A 15,840-nucleotide genomic window follows, 5' to 3' on the forward strand; every position below is an offset into this window, starting at 1 on the left:
CCAGTACGCTATAATTACTTTCTTCCGCGGCTGGTAAGAAGCAAGGCGCAGCCGTTCATACTCCGGGGCGTTACACGTCAACCATGAAACAGCCCCGCTCTTCAAAATTCCCTCGACCGAGCAGGGAAGCTCACTCTCTGTCTCTCCCCTAATCATACCGAATTCCCAAGCAACAGTTAAAGTAGTATGACGCAGCGGTTTAAATTTCGCGACGGTCTACGGAGCGCAGGCCTTCGACGTGTTCGGACCCCACCCTGAAGAACTGGCTCCCTGCGAACCATTGCAATAAAATACAAAGAACCCCCGGCTATCAAGGCACCAGGCGTCTTCGAATGGGTATAGCACAACCCTCTGTGTCCCCTGACGCATGGTAATCCCGTGTAAGTATAGCGGGGGTGCGATTCTGAGATTCTATACTTCGGGACAGGAGGCTCTATGACCCTAAATGGCATCAGGTTTCGCTCGATCTCCGCTTGGTGGCACTGATTGACTGCATAACCCCACTCTACGATAACTGATCAATGGAGTGGGGAGTTCGGGGTCGCTGTTACAGACAGTTCACAAAAATGCAATTAAGAAGAAACGTATATTCACATGAACAATGGCTCCCGGGGCTCAGAGGAAGAGTGGGGTTGACACAGTTGAAAATAAAAAGGAATATCTACGTTCCCATGGGTTCACATGAAAAATGGCCACAGTCAGTCCCTCCCTAGCCTACTTGATGCAGAGTAGGGGACACAGGGGCAGAGTGGGGCGTTCAGGGTCATTGTTACGCACTCTGGAAAGTACGGTAACCTTATCTCCGACTGTCCGCGAGGATCTTAGGGTGCACGTCTGCGAACAGGCGCGAAACACCGGAGCGGTTACCTGCAATTACGACCGCAACCTATTTTCACGAGCCAGTTTGCTGGCTGGGGTGTCGGCGGAGGGGTTAGGGGGTGGGCAACGCGGCATAACTAATGACGAGGAGATAAACGGCCGGGCAAACGACGCGTAACGGGCAAAGGTGCCGTGGAGATTCCGCGTGGAAACGGACCGGAAATTCCCAGGGGGAGGCCCTTGTCAGGAAATCGTTGGAATCCACGACCGGCGGAAGCCGATTCGCCGCGATCGTCCACGGAAAATGCCGAAGAAGGAGGCTAGAGCCAGTCTACGATTAGTTAGGTTGTTCTTCTTCAACAAAGAAACAGCTTTCTTCGGATCTGCACCCGGCCAGGTCTTTCGATCGGGCTCCTTCTATGAGCGAGGTCACCGGTGTGCCATTTTCCAATGCTAATTTTAACACTCGGAGGGATTTCAACGATTGCATATGAAAGTAGGAATGTCGATACGTGTCTCAGAATTTTCTCGGTATTTTCGAAAGCCTGGAAAGGTGAGAAGAAAAATTAAATGATATTCAATATGAATTGCTCTCTTGGTGGCGTTCAAGACTTTGATGCGCGATCCAGTTCTCACAGCAGATTCGTTAATTTCCTAGCTGGCTGGCAACGCATTGGGCGGCTTAAGTAGTTTTCATGTTTATCAGCGAGCTTCATTGGACACGACCGAGCTCGCAAGCACCCTTCGCCCTTACCCTTCGGATACGAGTTTGATAACGGGGAATTAAGTCGGAGGATTAGCAGTTTAACTTAACAAATTTGCCGCTCGCCGAGTACTGGCGGCTTAACTTTCTGGTTAATTCGGTTACCGGGCAACGATTCCCCGGGATACTTTCGAACACGATCCTCGCTCGGCTCCTTCGGCAAGGTTAGCGATCGTTACCGATACATCTACGTTGCAACAGACAATGACTTGGACGAAAAATTTTAGGACACTTCTTCGAGTGTCTACTTCAAGCTATCAATAAGAAATCAAAGACGTAACATATACGCTCCAGTGTGACCCTGTTCACATTCAAACTTCGTAGTTTCTTGAACTCGAAACAAGGAAACTTTATAAAGCCATTTATGTCAAACGAGATATATACATATGTAACAGCACTATCAGTCTACCCGTCACAGTTAGAAACGTTTAAGCGACTTGTTGCACGATAAAATGAAAATTGTTACATCTTTATTAGCTGCACACGCCACACAATGTAAGCAGAAGCCAGTGTGTGTGTACCGCAGTCCGAACGTAATCGGTTGATGCCTCGTGCGACGATCTAGATGCAGTTGCGGGCGTTGCATCATGCGATCAGCTTGAGTTCTTTGTCCGAGAAAAGAACCCAGTGAGTTCAGACTTTCGCGGGCAGCATGATCGGCAGTTGCTACAGAATGGATCAGGATTTTCGGTTAAGCAGATCTGCGAAATGGGGGACACTCGTCGCGATCATCCTGTCTCTGGCGGTTGTTGGTCAATCGAGAATAGTGCAAACGAAGTTCGGCACCATACGTGGTTTCTGGGGCAGAAGCACCAAGGGCAGACTGACCGCAAGCTACTTGGGCGTGCCCTACGCTGAGCCACCAATCGGAGACCTCAGGTTCAGGGTAACTTTTCGAAACGCTAATTCGTGTTTTAGCATTCTGGCCACATGGGGGCGACAAGTCTGGCTTGTTGCCTGCCAGATTAACACCCTTATGACCTAGGGGATGCCACCCTTCCACTGGCTGTTTCATTTGTTTAACCCCTTGCACTGCGATCCGTTTCGCTGTTGCCGGGATCAGAACTCCTTTGTTGTGGAATATTCAAGTTGTTCGAACTCTGTCGAAAACAAAAATCGTACCACCATCTTGCTGGGCTCATTTCAACGGCTGACACCGTCGGGAAAGTCGATTCTTGTGAAAAAAATGTTTACCCCAAGATGTGGATAAAAGTGTAAAAATTGTCATTTTTTAAGGATCTGTCGTGTTCGCTTGCCTGCACGGAACGCAACAAATTTTTCTCGCGACTGAGACCACGGAGCATCCAAAGATTGGAGTCGTCGCTTTAAAACGAGCCCTCGATAGTTGGTCGACGATTTTTTCTTCCGATTTTACAGCATTTCGAGTGAAAAGAGTGCCGACAGTATTGGACAGTATCACCTGGGTGGACACTTGTCGATATTTAAACTATTGTAACTTTGCGAAAAAAAAATCGGAGAACAGTCTACCTGGGCTCATTTTAAAGGGCTAAACCTGCGCTCTCGGGGCCCCGGAGTTGCACCCCCTGAAAAAATGTTCACCCGAAAATCTGCAGGGAAAAGTAAAAGTTGTTATTTTTGGAGAATTTTTCAAATTCAAGCATTTCCACGAAAGTCGAAAAATTTTTCGCGCGACTGAGACCGCGGAGCATCTAAAGACTGGAGTCGTCGCTTTAAAACGAGCCCTCGATAGTTGGTCGACGATTTTTTCTTCCGATTTTACAGCATTTCGAGTGAAAAGAGTGCCGACAGTATTGGACAGTATCACCTGGGTGGACATTTGTCGATATTTAAACTATTGTAACTTTGCGAAAAAAAAATCGGAGAACAGTCTACCTGGGCTCATTTGAAAGGGCTAAACCTGCGCTCTCGGGACCCCGGAGTTGCACCCCCTGAAAAAATGTTCACCCGAAAATCTGCAGGGAAAAGTAAAGGTTGTTATTTTTGGAGAATTTTTCAAATTCAAGCATTTCCACGAAAGTCGAAAAATTTTTCGCGCGACTGAGACCAAGCTGTGTCTGAACATTAAAGTCGTCGCTTTCCAACGAGTATAAAAAGATTGATCCACGATTTTTTTTCACCGTTTTATCGAACTTTGAACGAAAAGTGTGCCGCCGGAATCGATAATTTTGAGTGATCCATTAGTTCTGTTTAAGGTTGTATTTTCTACGGCATCACAATTATTAAAGGGAACAAATGGTAAATCGCGAATGAATATTAATGGTGTAAAATGAGAATTTCGATCAGAACGCCTGATATATGTCCAGCAATTGAACCGGTGATTGGCAGTTTTTTGTGATTTGATAAGGGCCTGACATTCGCGGTTATTTTTTTTTTCCGCGATGATTGATGTGCCCGCGAAACACGGAACTGTTATCTTGCAGATAACTATACAGGCATGCAATCAATTAGATTGCGTTTATCATTGCCATTGTAAAACGGTTGATGACCTTGGGCCTTAGTCGAACTATATGCAAATCTATGTAAATAATAGTTTTTCCTTCGCAGCCAATGGAATCGTGACAAACCTAATCATAGTCTACTGATAGTAATTATCTGATAAAGTGATAACATTAAACTGTTATTATCACAGGCTAAGTTTATTTACACATTAGGAAGGTATGCTGTGTAAACATTATTTCTGTTTTTGAATATCTAATTTTGCAAATATATGTCGCCATTTTTCCAGAGTCCACAACCTTGGACTCGCAAGTGGAACGTCACTTACAACGCCACAGTAGATGGCAACAAATGCATTCAACCTGACCATAAAGGACAAATTGTGGGATCCGAAGATTGTTTATACCTAAACGTTTTTACACCCGTAGTAAGCATCAATTGTCCAAGATAATTCGACCCGATTTTTCGTAGCAGTTCAAAGTCTCAAACTCGACAAATTAGTAACATTAACTCGCCAATTAACATGAATACTAAATCCTCGGTATTTCATATGTACACAATAGTCTGGCAAAGCGGTAATAAAAGTTGCTATCGCAGCTAAAACCTCGACGACCAAATTACTCAAATTTACGCAAATTCGGTTCGGTTCGGTTTCAGTTTTACGCAAAGGGTCTAGGGGGATAAGACAGGTCTAGCGGCCCCGGCGGGAATTTTATTGGTATTGTGTGGAAAACCATCATTTTAGGTTGAAAAACAATCCCCTAAAATTTTAAGTCGCTAACCCTTCATTTAAGGGTGATATGAGGGTAAACACCCTCAACTTTAACATTTTTTTTCTCGGTTGTTAATTAAGATATTGAGATGAAATAAAATCGAAAATATTCGAACTTACTTCCTTCATATCATATATTTTTTTCATAATTGTAATTAAATTATTAAGACTAGAAAAAAATTATTTAATTTTTAATTTTTTTTTAGGCGTGGGGGTGGCAAGCAACCCTTCGAGTGACCACTTCCAAAAAATTCAAGAACAATGTTCTGTTACCTATCTAATACGTACAAAAGTTTCAAGATCGTCGGATTGGTGGAACATAGTTAAATATTGAAAAACAAATGAAATTACGGTATTATAATAGTATAATGTGTAGTGCACTGTTTCTTACGACTAATTATTAATTAATAATTCTTATCAGGAGATTATGTCCCTCCTTGATCAATTATTCGCATCGTATTATATTCTATTCCTGTCTTCCCGAATTTGCAATATAAATAGACATTATGTAGGTGTAAAAGAAAAGTTTAGGAATCATAATATAGATTTATTCAATCTTCGTCACTATTTTCCTCAATTACTGGTACAGTATGTGTCGTATCAAATATATTGGTTAATATCTCCGCTGGTTTTACAATTTTGGATTTAAATCGCCCATGAGATAAATAGTAAATAATGGTAGCGACATGGGAGCAGCAACCTACTGTTCTGTTGCCATTAGCACAGTCGCATGTATATCGTGTAATTCCGGTATAACTAATCGCATGTGGTACATATTCAATGTAGCATTGATAACTTTTGCGATTAATATGCCTCGAATGAACTTTCACCCTTATAATATTTTTAGTTTCCTTTAAATATTCCATATTTAAAATATCATCATTCCTCGTTAACTCCGCTAGATAGCATACCGCCTGGGTTAATTGAGGTACCTGTACATAATATTACATAAGTAGCATATAGTTTTATATGTGATAATGTTATACATATGCAAGAAAGTATGTTACCTGTGAATAAGATTTTCAAATCTTTCTCAGTCATTTCTGGGAAATCCATTACAACGTTGGCAGTCATTCGTGTAAATGGTTTTCTACGGCGATTTATTTTTTTTCCTTCTACTAGTTCCTGAAGCGTTTGTTTTTATCCGTTGATTCTTCATATAATCAATAATTAAATCTATTTCTGGATCTGTATCTAATCTTTTACCAAATTCATTGTGTAGAAAGGATGCTATTCGACACAATGATTTAAGACATGGTAGAAGTTTATTGTCTATTTTGTGGTGTAATAAACGATATTTCTGTGCAATATCGCCATGGACAGCTTCAACAATCCATCTTATTTTTGTTACGAAGCGTGGTGAATTTGCTTCTGCTGTTATCAATTGTGCTCGATTTCCTTTACAAGCTGGCATTAAAACATTATATCCTCTATTTTTCATATGCTCGACAACATCTCGAAAACCACGGTCCACAACGCAAAAATCATTGGGTTGTAAAAGTGAACTTATTCCGTTAGGATCTACTAATAAGATTTTCATGATTGACGCATCATTCATGGTACCATTAAATGGTCCTGCCGTGTCAATAATATATCGATTTGTTGTGCAAATTGTAAACGGTTTACATAATGATGTTTTCTTCTGTCCAGAATATGATTTCCTTCGATATACATTATTTTTACTTTTCTCGTGTCTAACATATGTTCCATCAAAAATGACTACTAATTCAGAATCTTTTATTTCAAAAAGTTTCATTGGTGCGTACGCTGTTTCATTTAAAATGAGATCGGCTCTGGATTTTGCATTTATTCCGAAGTGATTTCCCAAAACATCCTTTTCAAATGCGTTAATTATTTGATGGAAATATCCTGACACTTGTTGTTCATGTTGCAGACCGAATATATTTTTAATAATTACTTTAGAACTGCCACTTCTAAGTTTAAATAAAAATATAATTAATGCTTGTTTCACAGTCGAGCGCGATGCAGCGGGTGTTTGTGATTTTGGGTTCAAGACCGAGCGAGTGTTGGGGACTTTTAAGTGGAAGTCGCAGAGAAACCGAATGAGTGTAAGGCCTCGTACAGACCTGAACATTTCGACGAACATTGCGCCGAACAGCGAACGAAACAAAGTCGACATTCATTTCGACACGATTTTGCGTTTCGGACGCTGTTCGGCGCGATGTTCGGCGCGATGTTCGGCGCAATGTTCGTCGAAATGTTCAGGTCTGTACGAGCCTTAAGAGTGCCACGCTGAGAATCGTAGCCAGAGTATCTTAGAATCAATAATAAATACATATTATCATTAATCAAATGTACCACCAATAGTACTATCCCTACTTTATAATACCGTAATTTCATTTGTTTTTCAATATTTAACTATGTTCCACCAATCCGACGATCTTGAAACTTTTGTACGTATTAGATAGGTAACAGAACATTGTTCTTGAATTTTTTGGAAGTGGTCACTCGAAGGGTTGCTTGCTACCCCCACGCCTAAAAAAAAATTAAAAATTAAATAATTTTTTTCTAGTCTTAATAATTTAATTACAATTATGAAAAAAATATATGATATGAAGGAAGTAAGTTCGAATATTTTCGATTTTATTTCATCTCAATATCTGAATTAACAACCGAGAAAAAAAATGTTAAAGTTGAGGGTGTTTACCCTCATATCACCCTTAAATGAAGGGTTAGCGACTTAAAATTTTAGGGGATTGTTTTTCAACCTAAAATGATGGTTTTCCACACAATACCAATAAAATTCCCGCCGGGGCCGCTAGACCTGTCTTATCCCCCTAGACCCTTTGTTTCCAAGAACAGTGGTCACACGATAACCTTATCATCAGCTTACAGACATACAAGCACGAAGAAACAAGCTTCCTGTCCTCGTGTTCGTGCACGGTGGAAAATACATTTTTGGAAGCAGTAACAGCCAAACATTTCCTCCCGACAACTTGATGGACCAGAACGTAGTTTTAGTCACGCTAAATTATCGTCTAAATATCATGGGTAACACTCTTTATGATAAATACACTGTTCTCTCGGTGTACGTCGCAAATATCTATCCGATAAAAGTCCCAGAACCAGAGAATATACAACGGTATCTGCCAGTTCCTCGACCCTAAAACAATTCTGAAGCAATATAAAAATAGAAAATTATATATATCTCACCGCATAATTAAGCAAAAAAATTCAGCAAATTTGAGATGGAATCTACTTTCCAGAAATTGCGATCTAACCTCTCGGTTAAACTGCTAGTAATTAAAATGAAAACTAGTGGTCTCAAAATTGGAAAAAAATATTCCCCAGATTTACTTTTCACACTTGGATTTGCCCAGGCTTCTTCAGCACAGAGAGCAAAGTAGCCCCAGGCAACTACGGCCTCAAGGACATAGTGATGGCGCTGCGGTGGGTGCAGGAGAACATCGGGGTGTTCAACGGTGACCCTAACTCCGTGACCCTATGGGGCCACAGCGCTGGTGCCGGCGCAGTTCACATTTTGTCCTTCAGCAAAAATACCGAGGGACTGTTCCACAGGTACATTATCATGAGTGGTAGCATATTTTCACCGTGGAACATCAGTCCAAGGAACTGGTTACGAAGAACTTCGTTCGACGCAGCTGAGGTCTTGGATTGTTTGCCACGAGGAATAGAGAACTGCATTGAAGAACCACGAGACGAAGAGTTCGAAGGGTATTGCCAGACCGAGGACAGACATGCGAGCAAGCTTGAGGAGGAGATGCTCAGCTGCATGAGGTCCCTCGATGCGAAGACCATTGGCAGTGTCTTGAAAAAATATGTGAGAGCCTCGAATATTTTCCGAATTTTCACCCGACCATCTCACAATGGCGTGGCACTCCTATTTTTCAACAAGAATTCACACTTCTTCTTTCGTAAACGAATTTTAAATAGTATTATTTGTTCATTTTACTTTATTTTAGTGTGTGCAATCCCCGTAGGGTTAGGGTGTGTTTTCGGCACTCTTGGGATAATTGCTTGATTTTCTTTGTAACAGGATATTTGGAGGGGCAATCCCTGCTGTTTCTTTGGACCAGTTATAGAAGAGGAGTCGGAAGAGGCAGTGCTGACAGTTGATCCATGGACCACTGTCAAGAAAAGACAGTTCAGGGATTTGCCATGCATCGTTGGAGTCGTCAAGGACGAAGGCCTGGTGAAAGTGATGGGTAAATTGCTATCTCATTCTGACAATTCGCTAAGCTCATTTTTGCACTTGCTTTTCCCTCATGTTATTCCATTTACTATAGATTTTGTACGCTCATATTTTTGAATTTTACAAATCGTGCAGATATCATGGATGCTCTAGACGAGCTCAAGGACAATTTCGATGACTACATACTGCTCTTGACGGAGCACCATAACAGACCATCGGACAGAGACGAGTTTATCAGTGGTGTAAAAGAATTCTACTTCGCATCGAACGTCTCCGCACTTTCTATCGAACATGTTACCGAGGTGCGTTGTTTCTCTGCCAAATTGAATGTTCAATTTAATGTTAAAAGAAAGGAAAGGTGTACCGTGGTGCGAAGATAGCGGCTCTGTTCGATAGAGTGAAACCGGGGGAAGCTGGAGATTAGAAAATTAATTAATACAACGATCTGTGTCCTGCAGGTGACAAGCGACGCCTCAATGATGTGGCCAGCGTACCAAGTGGCCAGACACCAGTTTCCCGTCATGAAATCGAGCACCTTCTTTTATTACTTCAGGTACGAGGGCACGTTCAGCAACACGTTCTCTTATACGCCGATATACTACGGTGAGTAAAATTGATTGCGTGCCATTATACTTCGAGATTCGGGCTCGTCCATCATCCCGTTGAATTCGGACGGATTTCGCTCGGATAGAATATAATTAATAAAGACTTAATAGATTGATTTTCGTCGACCGTATCTCGATAACGTTCCTCCCCGCGACGTTTTAATTAGCTTCCGCGGAATTCTGTAAATATTGTTCTTCGTTTTAATTGAACTGTCTCAGCGAAAAGTGAAGTTCAATTTCGGACGATTTATGGGCCCGTCGGTTATCTCCTCCGATCATATTTTTATTGTGGACTCGTTGAGTCATCGTCTCCATATTTTTCAGGGGTTTCGCACGGCGACGACGTAGACTACTTGATGCCGTCCTTGAGCAAGAAGTACAAGACGCTGCAAAGGACCGAAGCCGACGTCACTATGTCGGACATTATGACTGAGATGTGGGCCAGATTTGCTGCGACAGGGTAAAAATCATTTTCAAGCTGGATCGATCTGGTCTTCGGGAACTTGTTAATAATAATATATTTTCCGATGTGTTCACAGTGTGCCAGAATCGTCGAAAACGATACCCTGGCCAGACTACAAGCATGCGCACGAGTACCTGGTACTGGGCAAGGGGAAGGAACCAGAGATCACTGTGGACAACAATTTCCTGCCAGCCAGAATGGCATTCTGGATCGAAATGACGAACGATACGGACGAGATCGAAGACGAAGAGGAACAGGAAGAATTTAAACCACCGTCCTGCCCTGAGGACAAATCTGACTCTGGCTCCGGTCAAGACTACAACAACGTGCTAGTTTTTCTGTTAATTCTATTAAGCGCGCATTTGTAGAATGTACAATTAATTTGGAAAATATTCTCGCGATAAAAGAACGTGACATTTGCGACGCGAAAGTGAACCAGACACCCTTACCATCGCAAACACACAAACACGCGCAGTCGAGGCACCGAAAGACACACGGATGAATAAGTGATCACCGGGTAGATTATCAACGGGCGAAATCTCCCCGAGGGCTGTCCCCGGGACTAATAAGACGGGGCTAATAAACGAAAAGCATAATGGAATCTGCTCGAAATTAAGTTCACCGTGTGGGAGAGTTAACGCGTGCATTAAATATGCAAACGGCCGGCTTCCAGATGGGCTCCTTCGGGCCGCGGCCCGCGCCCGGGGAAATTAATCATCCAGCCTGGGTAACCAGTGTTTGTCTTCTTTCCGTTTCCGGGGAGGGCCGCGCGGAAAGAAGACGTTGCCGCGGAGAAATCTCGGTCGGAAGCAATGACTATGCAACGAGGACAAATTGAAGACAAACGCCGCACCTTTCTTTCGGGAACCCGTTTAAAGGGGAACCCGAGCGACGCGCACCGCTGATCAAAGAACCCACGGAATACCAGACACCCGTTCAATACTCGAAGACGTGTCCTTATTTTCGCAGCCGCCGGAACACGCCGAGCCTCCCTCACCCCTACCCGGAATAAACGACTCTCTTTGCAGTCATTCTTACGGCGGTAATCCTGTACACAATCTTATACACTCAACAGTATAGCCGGGACTATGGACCTAACGCCAGATACCGCTTTAGAGACTCAACTTTGGAGACCGGCTTTTATAGATTTCACTTTGCAGGCTTTTGAAGATCTGCACCTTCCTGAGCCCAAACTTTCAGACCCGAACCCTGAATAGTGAGCTTGCAGACCTGAACCCAGAACATTGAGCTTTGAAAACCTGAACCCCGAGCCTTGAGCTTTGCAAACCTCAACCCTGAACCATGAGCGCTACAGACCTGAACCCTGAACCTTGAGCTTTGCAGACCTGAGCCCTGAACCTTGAACTTTACACACGTGAACCCTGAACCTTGAGCATTGCAATTTGAACCTTGAACCCTGAACTTTACACATCTGAACCCTGAACCTTGAGCTTTGTAGACATCAGCCCTGACCTTGAGCTTTGCAAACCTGAACCCAGAACCTTGAGCTTTGCAGACCTGAACCCTGAGCTTTGCAGACCTGAGCCCTGAACCTTAAACTTTGCAGCCCTGAGCCCTCAACCTTGAAGTCTATAAACCTGAACCCTGAACCTCGAACTTTGCAGACCTGAACCCTGAACCTTGAGCTTTGCAAACCTGAAGCCTGAGCTTTGCAAACCTGAATCCTGAGCTTTACAGACCTGAACCCTGAACCTTGAGCTTTGCAGACCTGAACCCCCAACCTTGAGCTTTGCAGACATGAGCCCTGAACCCTGAACTTCACACACGTGAACCCCGAACCTTGAGCTTTGCAAACTTGAACCTTGAACCCCGAACTTTACACACCTGAACCCTGAGCTTTGCAGATCTGAGCCCTGAACCTTAAACTTTGCAGCCCTGAGCCCTCAACCTTGAAGTCTATAAACCTGAACCCTGAACCATGAGCTTTGCAAACCTGAATCCTGAGCTTTACAGACCTGAACCCTGAACCTTGAGCTTTGCAGACCTGAACCCCCAACCTTGAGCTTTGCAGACATGAGCCCTGAACCCTGAACTTCACACACGTGAACCCCGAACCTTGAGCTTTGCAAACTTGAACCTTGAACCCCGAACTTTACACACCTGAACCCTGAGCTTTGCAGATCTGAGCCCTGAACCTTAAACTTTGCAGCCCTGAGCCCTCAACCTTGAAGTCTATAAACCTGAACCCTGAACCATGAGCTTTGCAAACCTGAATCCTGAGCTTTACAGACCTGAACCCTGAACCTTGAGCTTTGCAGACCTGAACCCTGTGCCTGTCAGCCCTGGTCGATGGTTAGGTCCAATTGAATACCGAGGATGACACTACCGAGTCAGATAAAAGTTGGTCCACGTCCAAGCTATATCCCGAGTCTATGACGAAGTGAACAGTATTCTTGTCCTCCTACTATCCACATTGTAGCGGCTTTATTACAAACTAAATTTATCGTAGCCTCATTTCAGGCAACAGTAAGACAACAGAAAATACGTGTTTGTAAATTTTATTGTGGCGCAGCTGACGGTCGAAATTTAATTAATGGATGACACGTGTCCGAATGTCTCCCGCCGGGCCATTTTCCAGATAAACGGGCCCGCTGAAAACTCTGCCAGCAACTTTCCCGTTACAGTGGCGGTCTCTGTGTAGACAGGAAATTCCAGGGTGGCCAGTCTACCGTCTAAAGCCCGACGTCGCTGGAAATCGACACTCGTCGCGAATCGAGCGTAAATGAATTCGAAAGGCACTTGTCCCGGTGGCGTGTTTGCACTTGCACATTTCAACACGCGTAGTTCGAAATCGCTCCGAAAACGATTATTCGACTGCTAGGTAAATACCGGCGACGCGGCTCATCAGGACCGGGAACTTATTTGTCTATGCAAATCGTCAATCAACCGGGTGCCGCCGCGGTTCTCTGTGACCCCCCCTCCACCCCAACTCGTCGTTGTTTCGTTTCAAGTATCCGCCACGTTGTTTTTACTCGGCCCCGGCTATCGTCTGTTTTGCGAGCGAGCTCGCTTTGTCCCTTAGGTTTAAAAAACAGTATGTTTCCAGTCCCTTTGTTTCGCGCACCTTTGATCTCCACCGCCTAGTTTTTCCAGCGCAGCGTGCACCGACACCGTTCCCGGAGAATTCGCCCGGTGATTTGACACAGAAGGCTTAAATCGAGTCAATTAATCAAGACGTCGCGACGAGTTTCATCAGCGACGGTGATCCTGCTAATTACGGTCTTATCTGGGCCAGGTTAGCGTCTGGTTCGGCTCAGGTGACGCAACCGTCTCCGAAATGATTATCGAAGCAAATAACTGGTGGTTCTCGCGAGCATCACTCGATTTCCCGGAGTCTCTCGCCAATTACACGGGTCCGCGAATATATCTTATTATCGCGGCACACGGCTAGCGTCTCGCAGAGCCACGGTACGTCAGCAATCGCCGAGCATGCATCATTGCGATCTCGTTCAGTAGTATCCGAGACCTGCCATTAATCGGTCCAGAAACGAGAGTCAAAATTCCGTGTTTAAAATACAGAAAAAAAAAAAGAAAGTACTGTCTTCAACAATCACGGATCACCAGGGTTTCTTGACAGCAGCTTGACTGGCAGATGTGACGCGCGTCGTTCAACGGCTTCGCGAATTCCGCCTTTGTTTCGTGATTAATTATTTCCACGGCGTTGAAGGCGTCGAATGAAAAGTCTTGCGAAACAATGGGGCCGGGATCGGCAGGGGGACGGCGGGGATAAGTTGTTCTTCTTTTCATCGAGAACGTAATATCGCGGGAACGTTTCGGAACGGAGTGCTCTGGCGCCTTTGTCGAGCGGTTATCTGGCAGACGTTTAATTACAGACTGCGTGGAGAGCAATTTATTCCGCCGACTATCGTCCGGATCGGCAGACTGTTTTCCGCATCTTGGCCGGCATGTATCGCCGGAAGCCTTGGAAAAATATCATTGACCCTAGTCGAGGCCTGAGGCCTGATGAACGAACTTCTGGATCCCTAGAAGTTAGGAATTGTGGTCTTTTGTGTGGCAAAAATGAATTCGGTTCCATTAAAGTGGTGGAGAAGGAAATACCAGGGGGTTAGGCATCGTAGGCTCAGGTCACAAGGTTATGTGTGTGAGGGTAGGTATATATCGTTGCCTATCCCAGGCAGACCTAACCGCAGTAGGTCTAACACCAGTTGACCTTACCTGACAGCTTCTAATTTCTACTGTCTCCAGCAGATCTATCCCTAGTAGGCGTAACTTCACTGGGCCTGACAGCTTCTAGTCTCTCTTATGTCTAGTAGACCCGTCCCTAGTAGATTTACCCCCAGTAGACCTGTCCCCAGCAGAGCTACCCCTAGTAGGCCTAACCTCAATGGATCTGACAGCTCCTAGTCTCAATGAACTCTAGAAGACTTATTTCTAGTAAATTTACCCCCGGTGGACCTGTCCCCAGTAGAGCTACCCCTAGTAGGCCTAACTTCACTGGGCCTGACAGCTTCTAGTCTCTCTTATGTCTAGTAGACCCGTCCCTAGTAGATTTATCCCCAGTAGACCTGTCCCCAGCCGACCTACCCTTGGTAGGCCTAACCTCAGTGGGCCTGACAGCTTCTGGTCTCTCTGATCTCCTAGTACACCTGTCCCTAGTAGATTTACCCCCAGTAGACCTGTCCCCAGTAGAGCTACCCCTAGTAGGCCTAACCTCATTGGGCCTGACAGCTTCTGGTCTCATTGATCTCCTAGTAGACCTGTCCCTAGAAGATCTATCCTTCGGTAGACCTGTTCCCAGCAGAGCTACCCCTAGTAGGCCTAACTTCAGTGGATCTGACATCTTCTAGTCTCTCTTATGTCTAGTAGACCTATCCCTAGTACACGTCCCCCCACTAGACCTGTCCCCAGCAGACCTAGCTTATCTCAATAATTCCTAATCGTAGTCCAGACCTGGTTTTCCGCGTAAGGTCAGCCCATCCACTATGATTGGGTCCGGCCAGAGGCAGCAGGTACGCAGGTTGAGCGATTGCTAACTTCAGGATCATCGTGCAGAGGAGGCAGACGGGTCAACACCAGAAAATATTTATTTACACGAGCGACAGTGGTGCGATCGTGGAAGCCAGCAGCCAGTGGCAGGAATGGCAACCGCGGCGTGTATGCGAGAGCGCGGAGCCGACGAAATTCCGGACACGTTCACGCGTCTCGGTCACATTGTCGGTCGACTTGCCACGATAATGACTCCCGGGGCCGCGCGGCAAAAGTGCACCGGGGGTATCCTCCCGGGCGCTGCGCGTGTCTGCATTTTCCCCCTTTCCGCGGGAATGGAAATCGGGCCAGCATCGATTACGATATCGTACCGTGTCGCATGACAGAACGACCACGCGGCGCTCCGCCACCCGGAGCACAATACGCTAATGCGACATATTGTTCAGCCCCGCAAAAATTGTCCCTCGTTACACGCTCGACAATGCCCGACGAGCGCTGGACGAACCACCGTCCCGTGAGCTTCCATAGTCACCGTGAAAATTATAGGAGCCATTCGGACCACTGCTGCTGCCGCTGCCGTTCTCCTGCTGGCCGTTGCTGCTGGCCCTGTGTTAAATCCCGTTGCTCGCGAGACGGATGAAAGGTTCAGCATCGGGAACGCGAGATACAGCTGCTGTCACGATTCTAAGACGAACCGAGCCACCGTTCATTTTCCACCATGAATATTTAACAGAGACACCGGCGGCGGTACCCAATCATGCACCCGCGAAGAATTTCAAAAGAGATTTTGCTCACTTCTGTGAACACCAGGGCCTAGAACAGGCGCATTACTTCTACGTTGCAGTTTCGTTAAATATT

General features: G+C 45.0%; 2 protein-coding genes across 6 annotated transcripts in view; one reads left to right on the forward strand and one right to left on the reverse strand.

The window, feature by feature from the left end:
* The window catches only part of Heph (polypyrimidine tract-binding protein 1 heph), a 427,542-nt gene that overhangs the window by 360,497 nt on the left and 51,205 nt on the right, over positions 1-15,840 (reverse strand). The gene's annotated exons all lie outside the window — the stretch shown is intronic.
* Positions 2,110-10,386, forward strand: LOC143359114 (esterase FE4). The gene is made up of 9 exons (XM_076796821.1): positions 2,110-2,468; positions 4,290-4,427; positions 7,622-7,784; positions 8,114-8,574; positions 8,791-8,959; positions 9,082-9,248; positions 9,405-9,549; positions 9,876-10,011; positions 10,091-10,386. The coding sequence occupies exons 1-9, from the start codon at positions 2,235-2,237 to the stop codon at positions 10,380-10,382; spliced, it is 1,905 nt and encodes a 634-aa protein (XP_076652936.1). The 5' UTR covers positions 2,110-2,234; the 3' UTR covers positions 10,383-10,386.

This window comes from Halictus rubicundus, chromosome 11 (assembly GCF_050948215.1).
Source record: "Halictus rubicundus isolate RS-2024b chromosome 11, iyHalRubi1_principal, whole genome shotgun sequence".
NCBI lineage: Eukaryota > Metazoa > Arthropoda > Insecta > Hymenoptera > Halictidae > Halictus > Halictus rubicundus.

What these genes read in the sequence shown, in the direction of transcription:
- LOC143359114 (XM_076796821.1), top strand. Translation starts at nt 2,235, where the DNA reads ATGATCGGCAGTTGCTACAGAATGGATCAGGATTTTCGGTTAAGCAGA. An exon ending in GCAGTGTCTTGAAAAAATAT is followed by an intron (nt 8,575 to 8,790) that starts GTGAGAGCCTCG and finishes TCTTTGTAACAG; the next exon opens with GATATTTGGAGGGGCAATCC. An exon ending in TTATACGCCGATATACTACG is followed by an intron (nt 9,550 to 9,875) that starts GTGAGTAAAATT and finishes CATATTTTTCAG; the next exon opens with GGGTTTCGCACGGCGACGAC.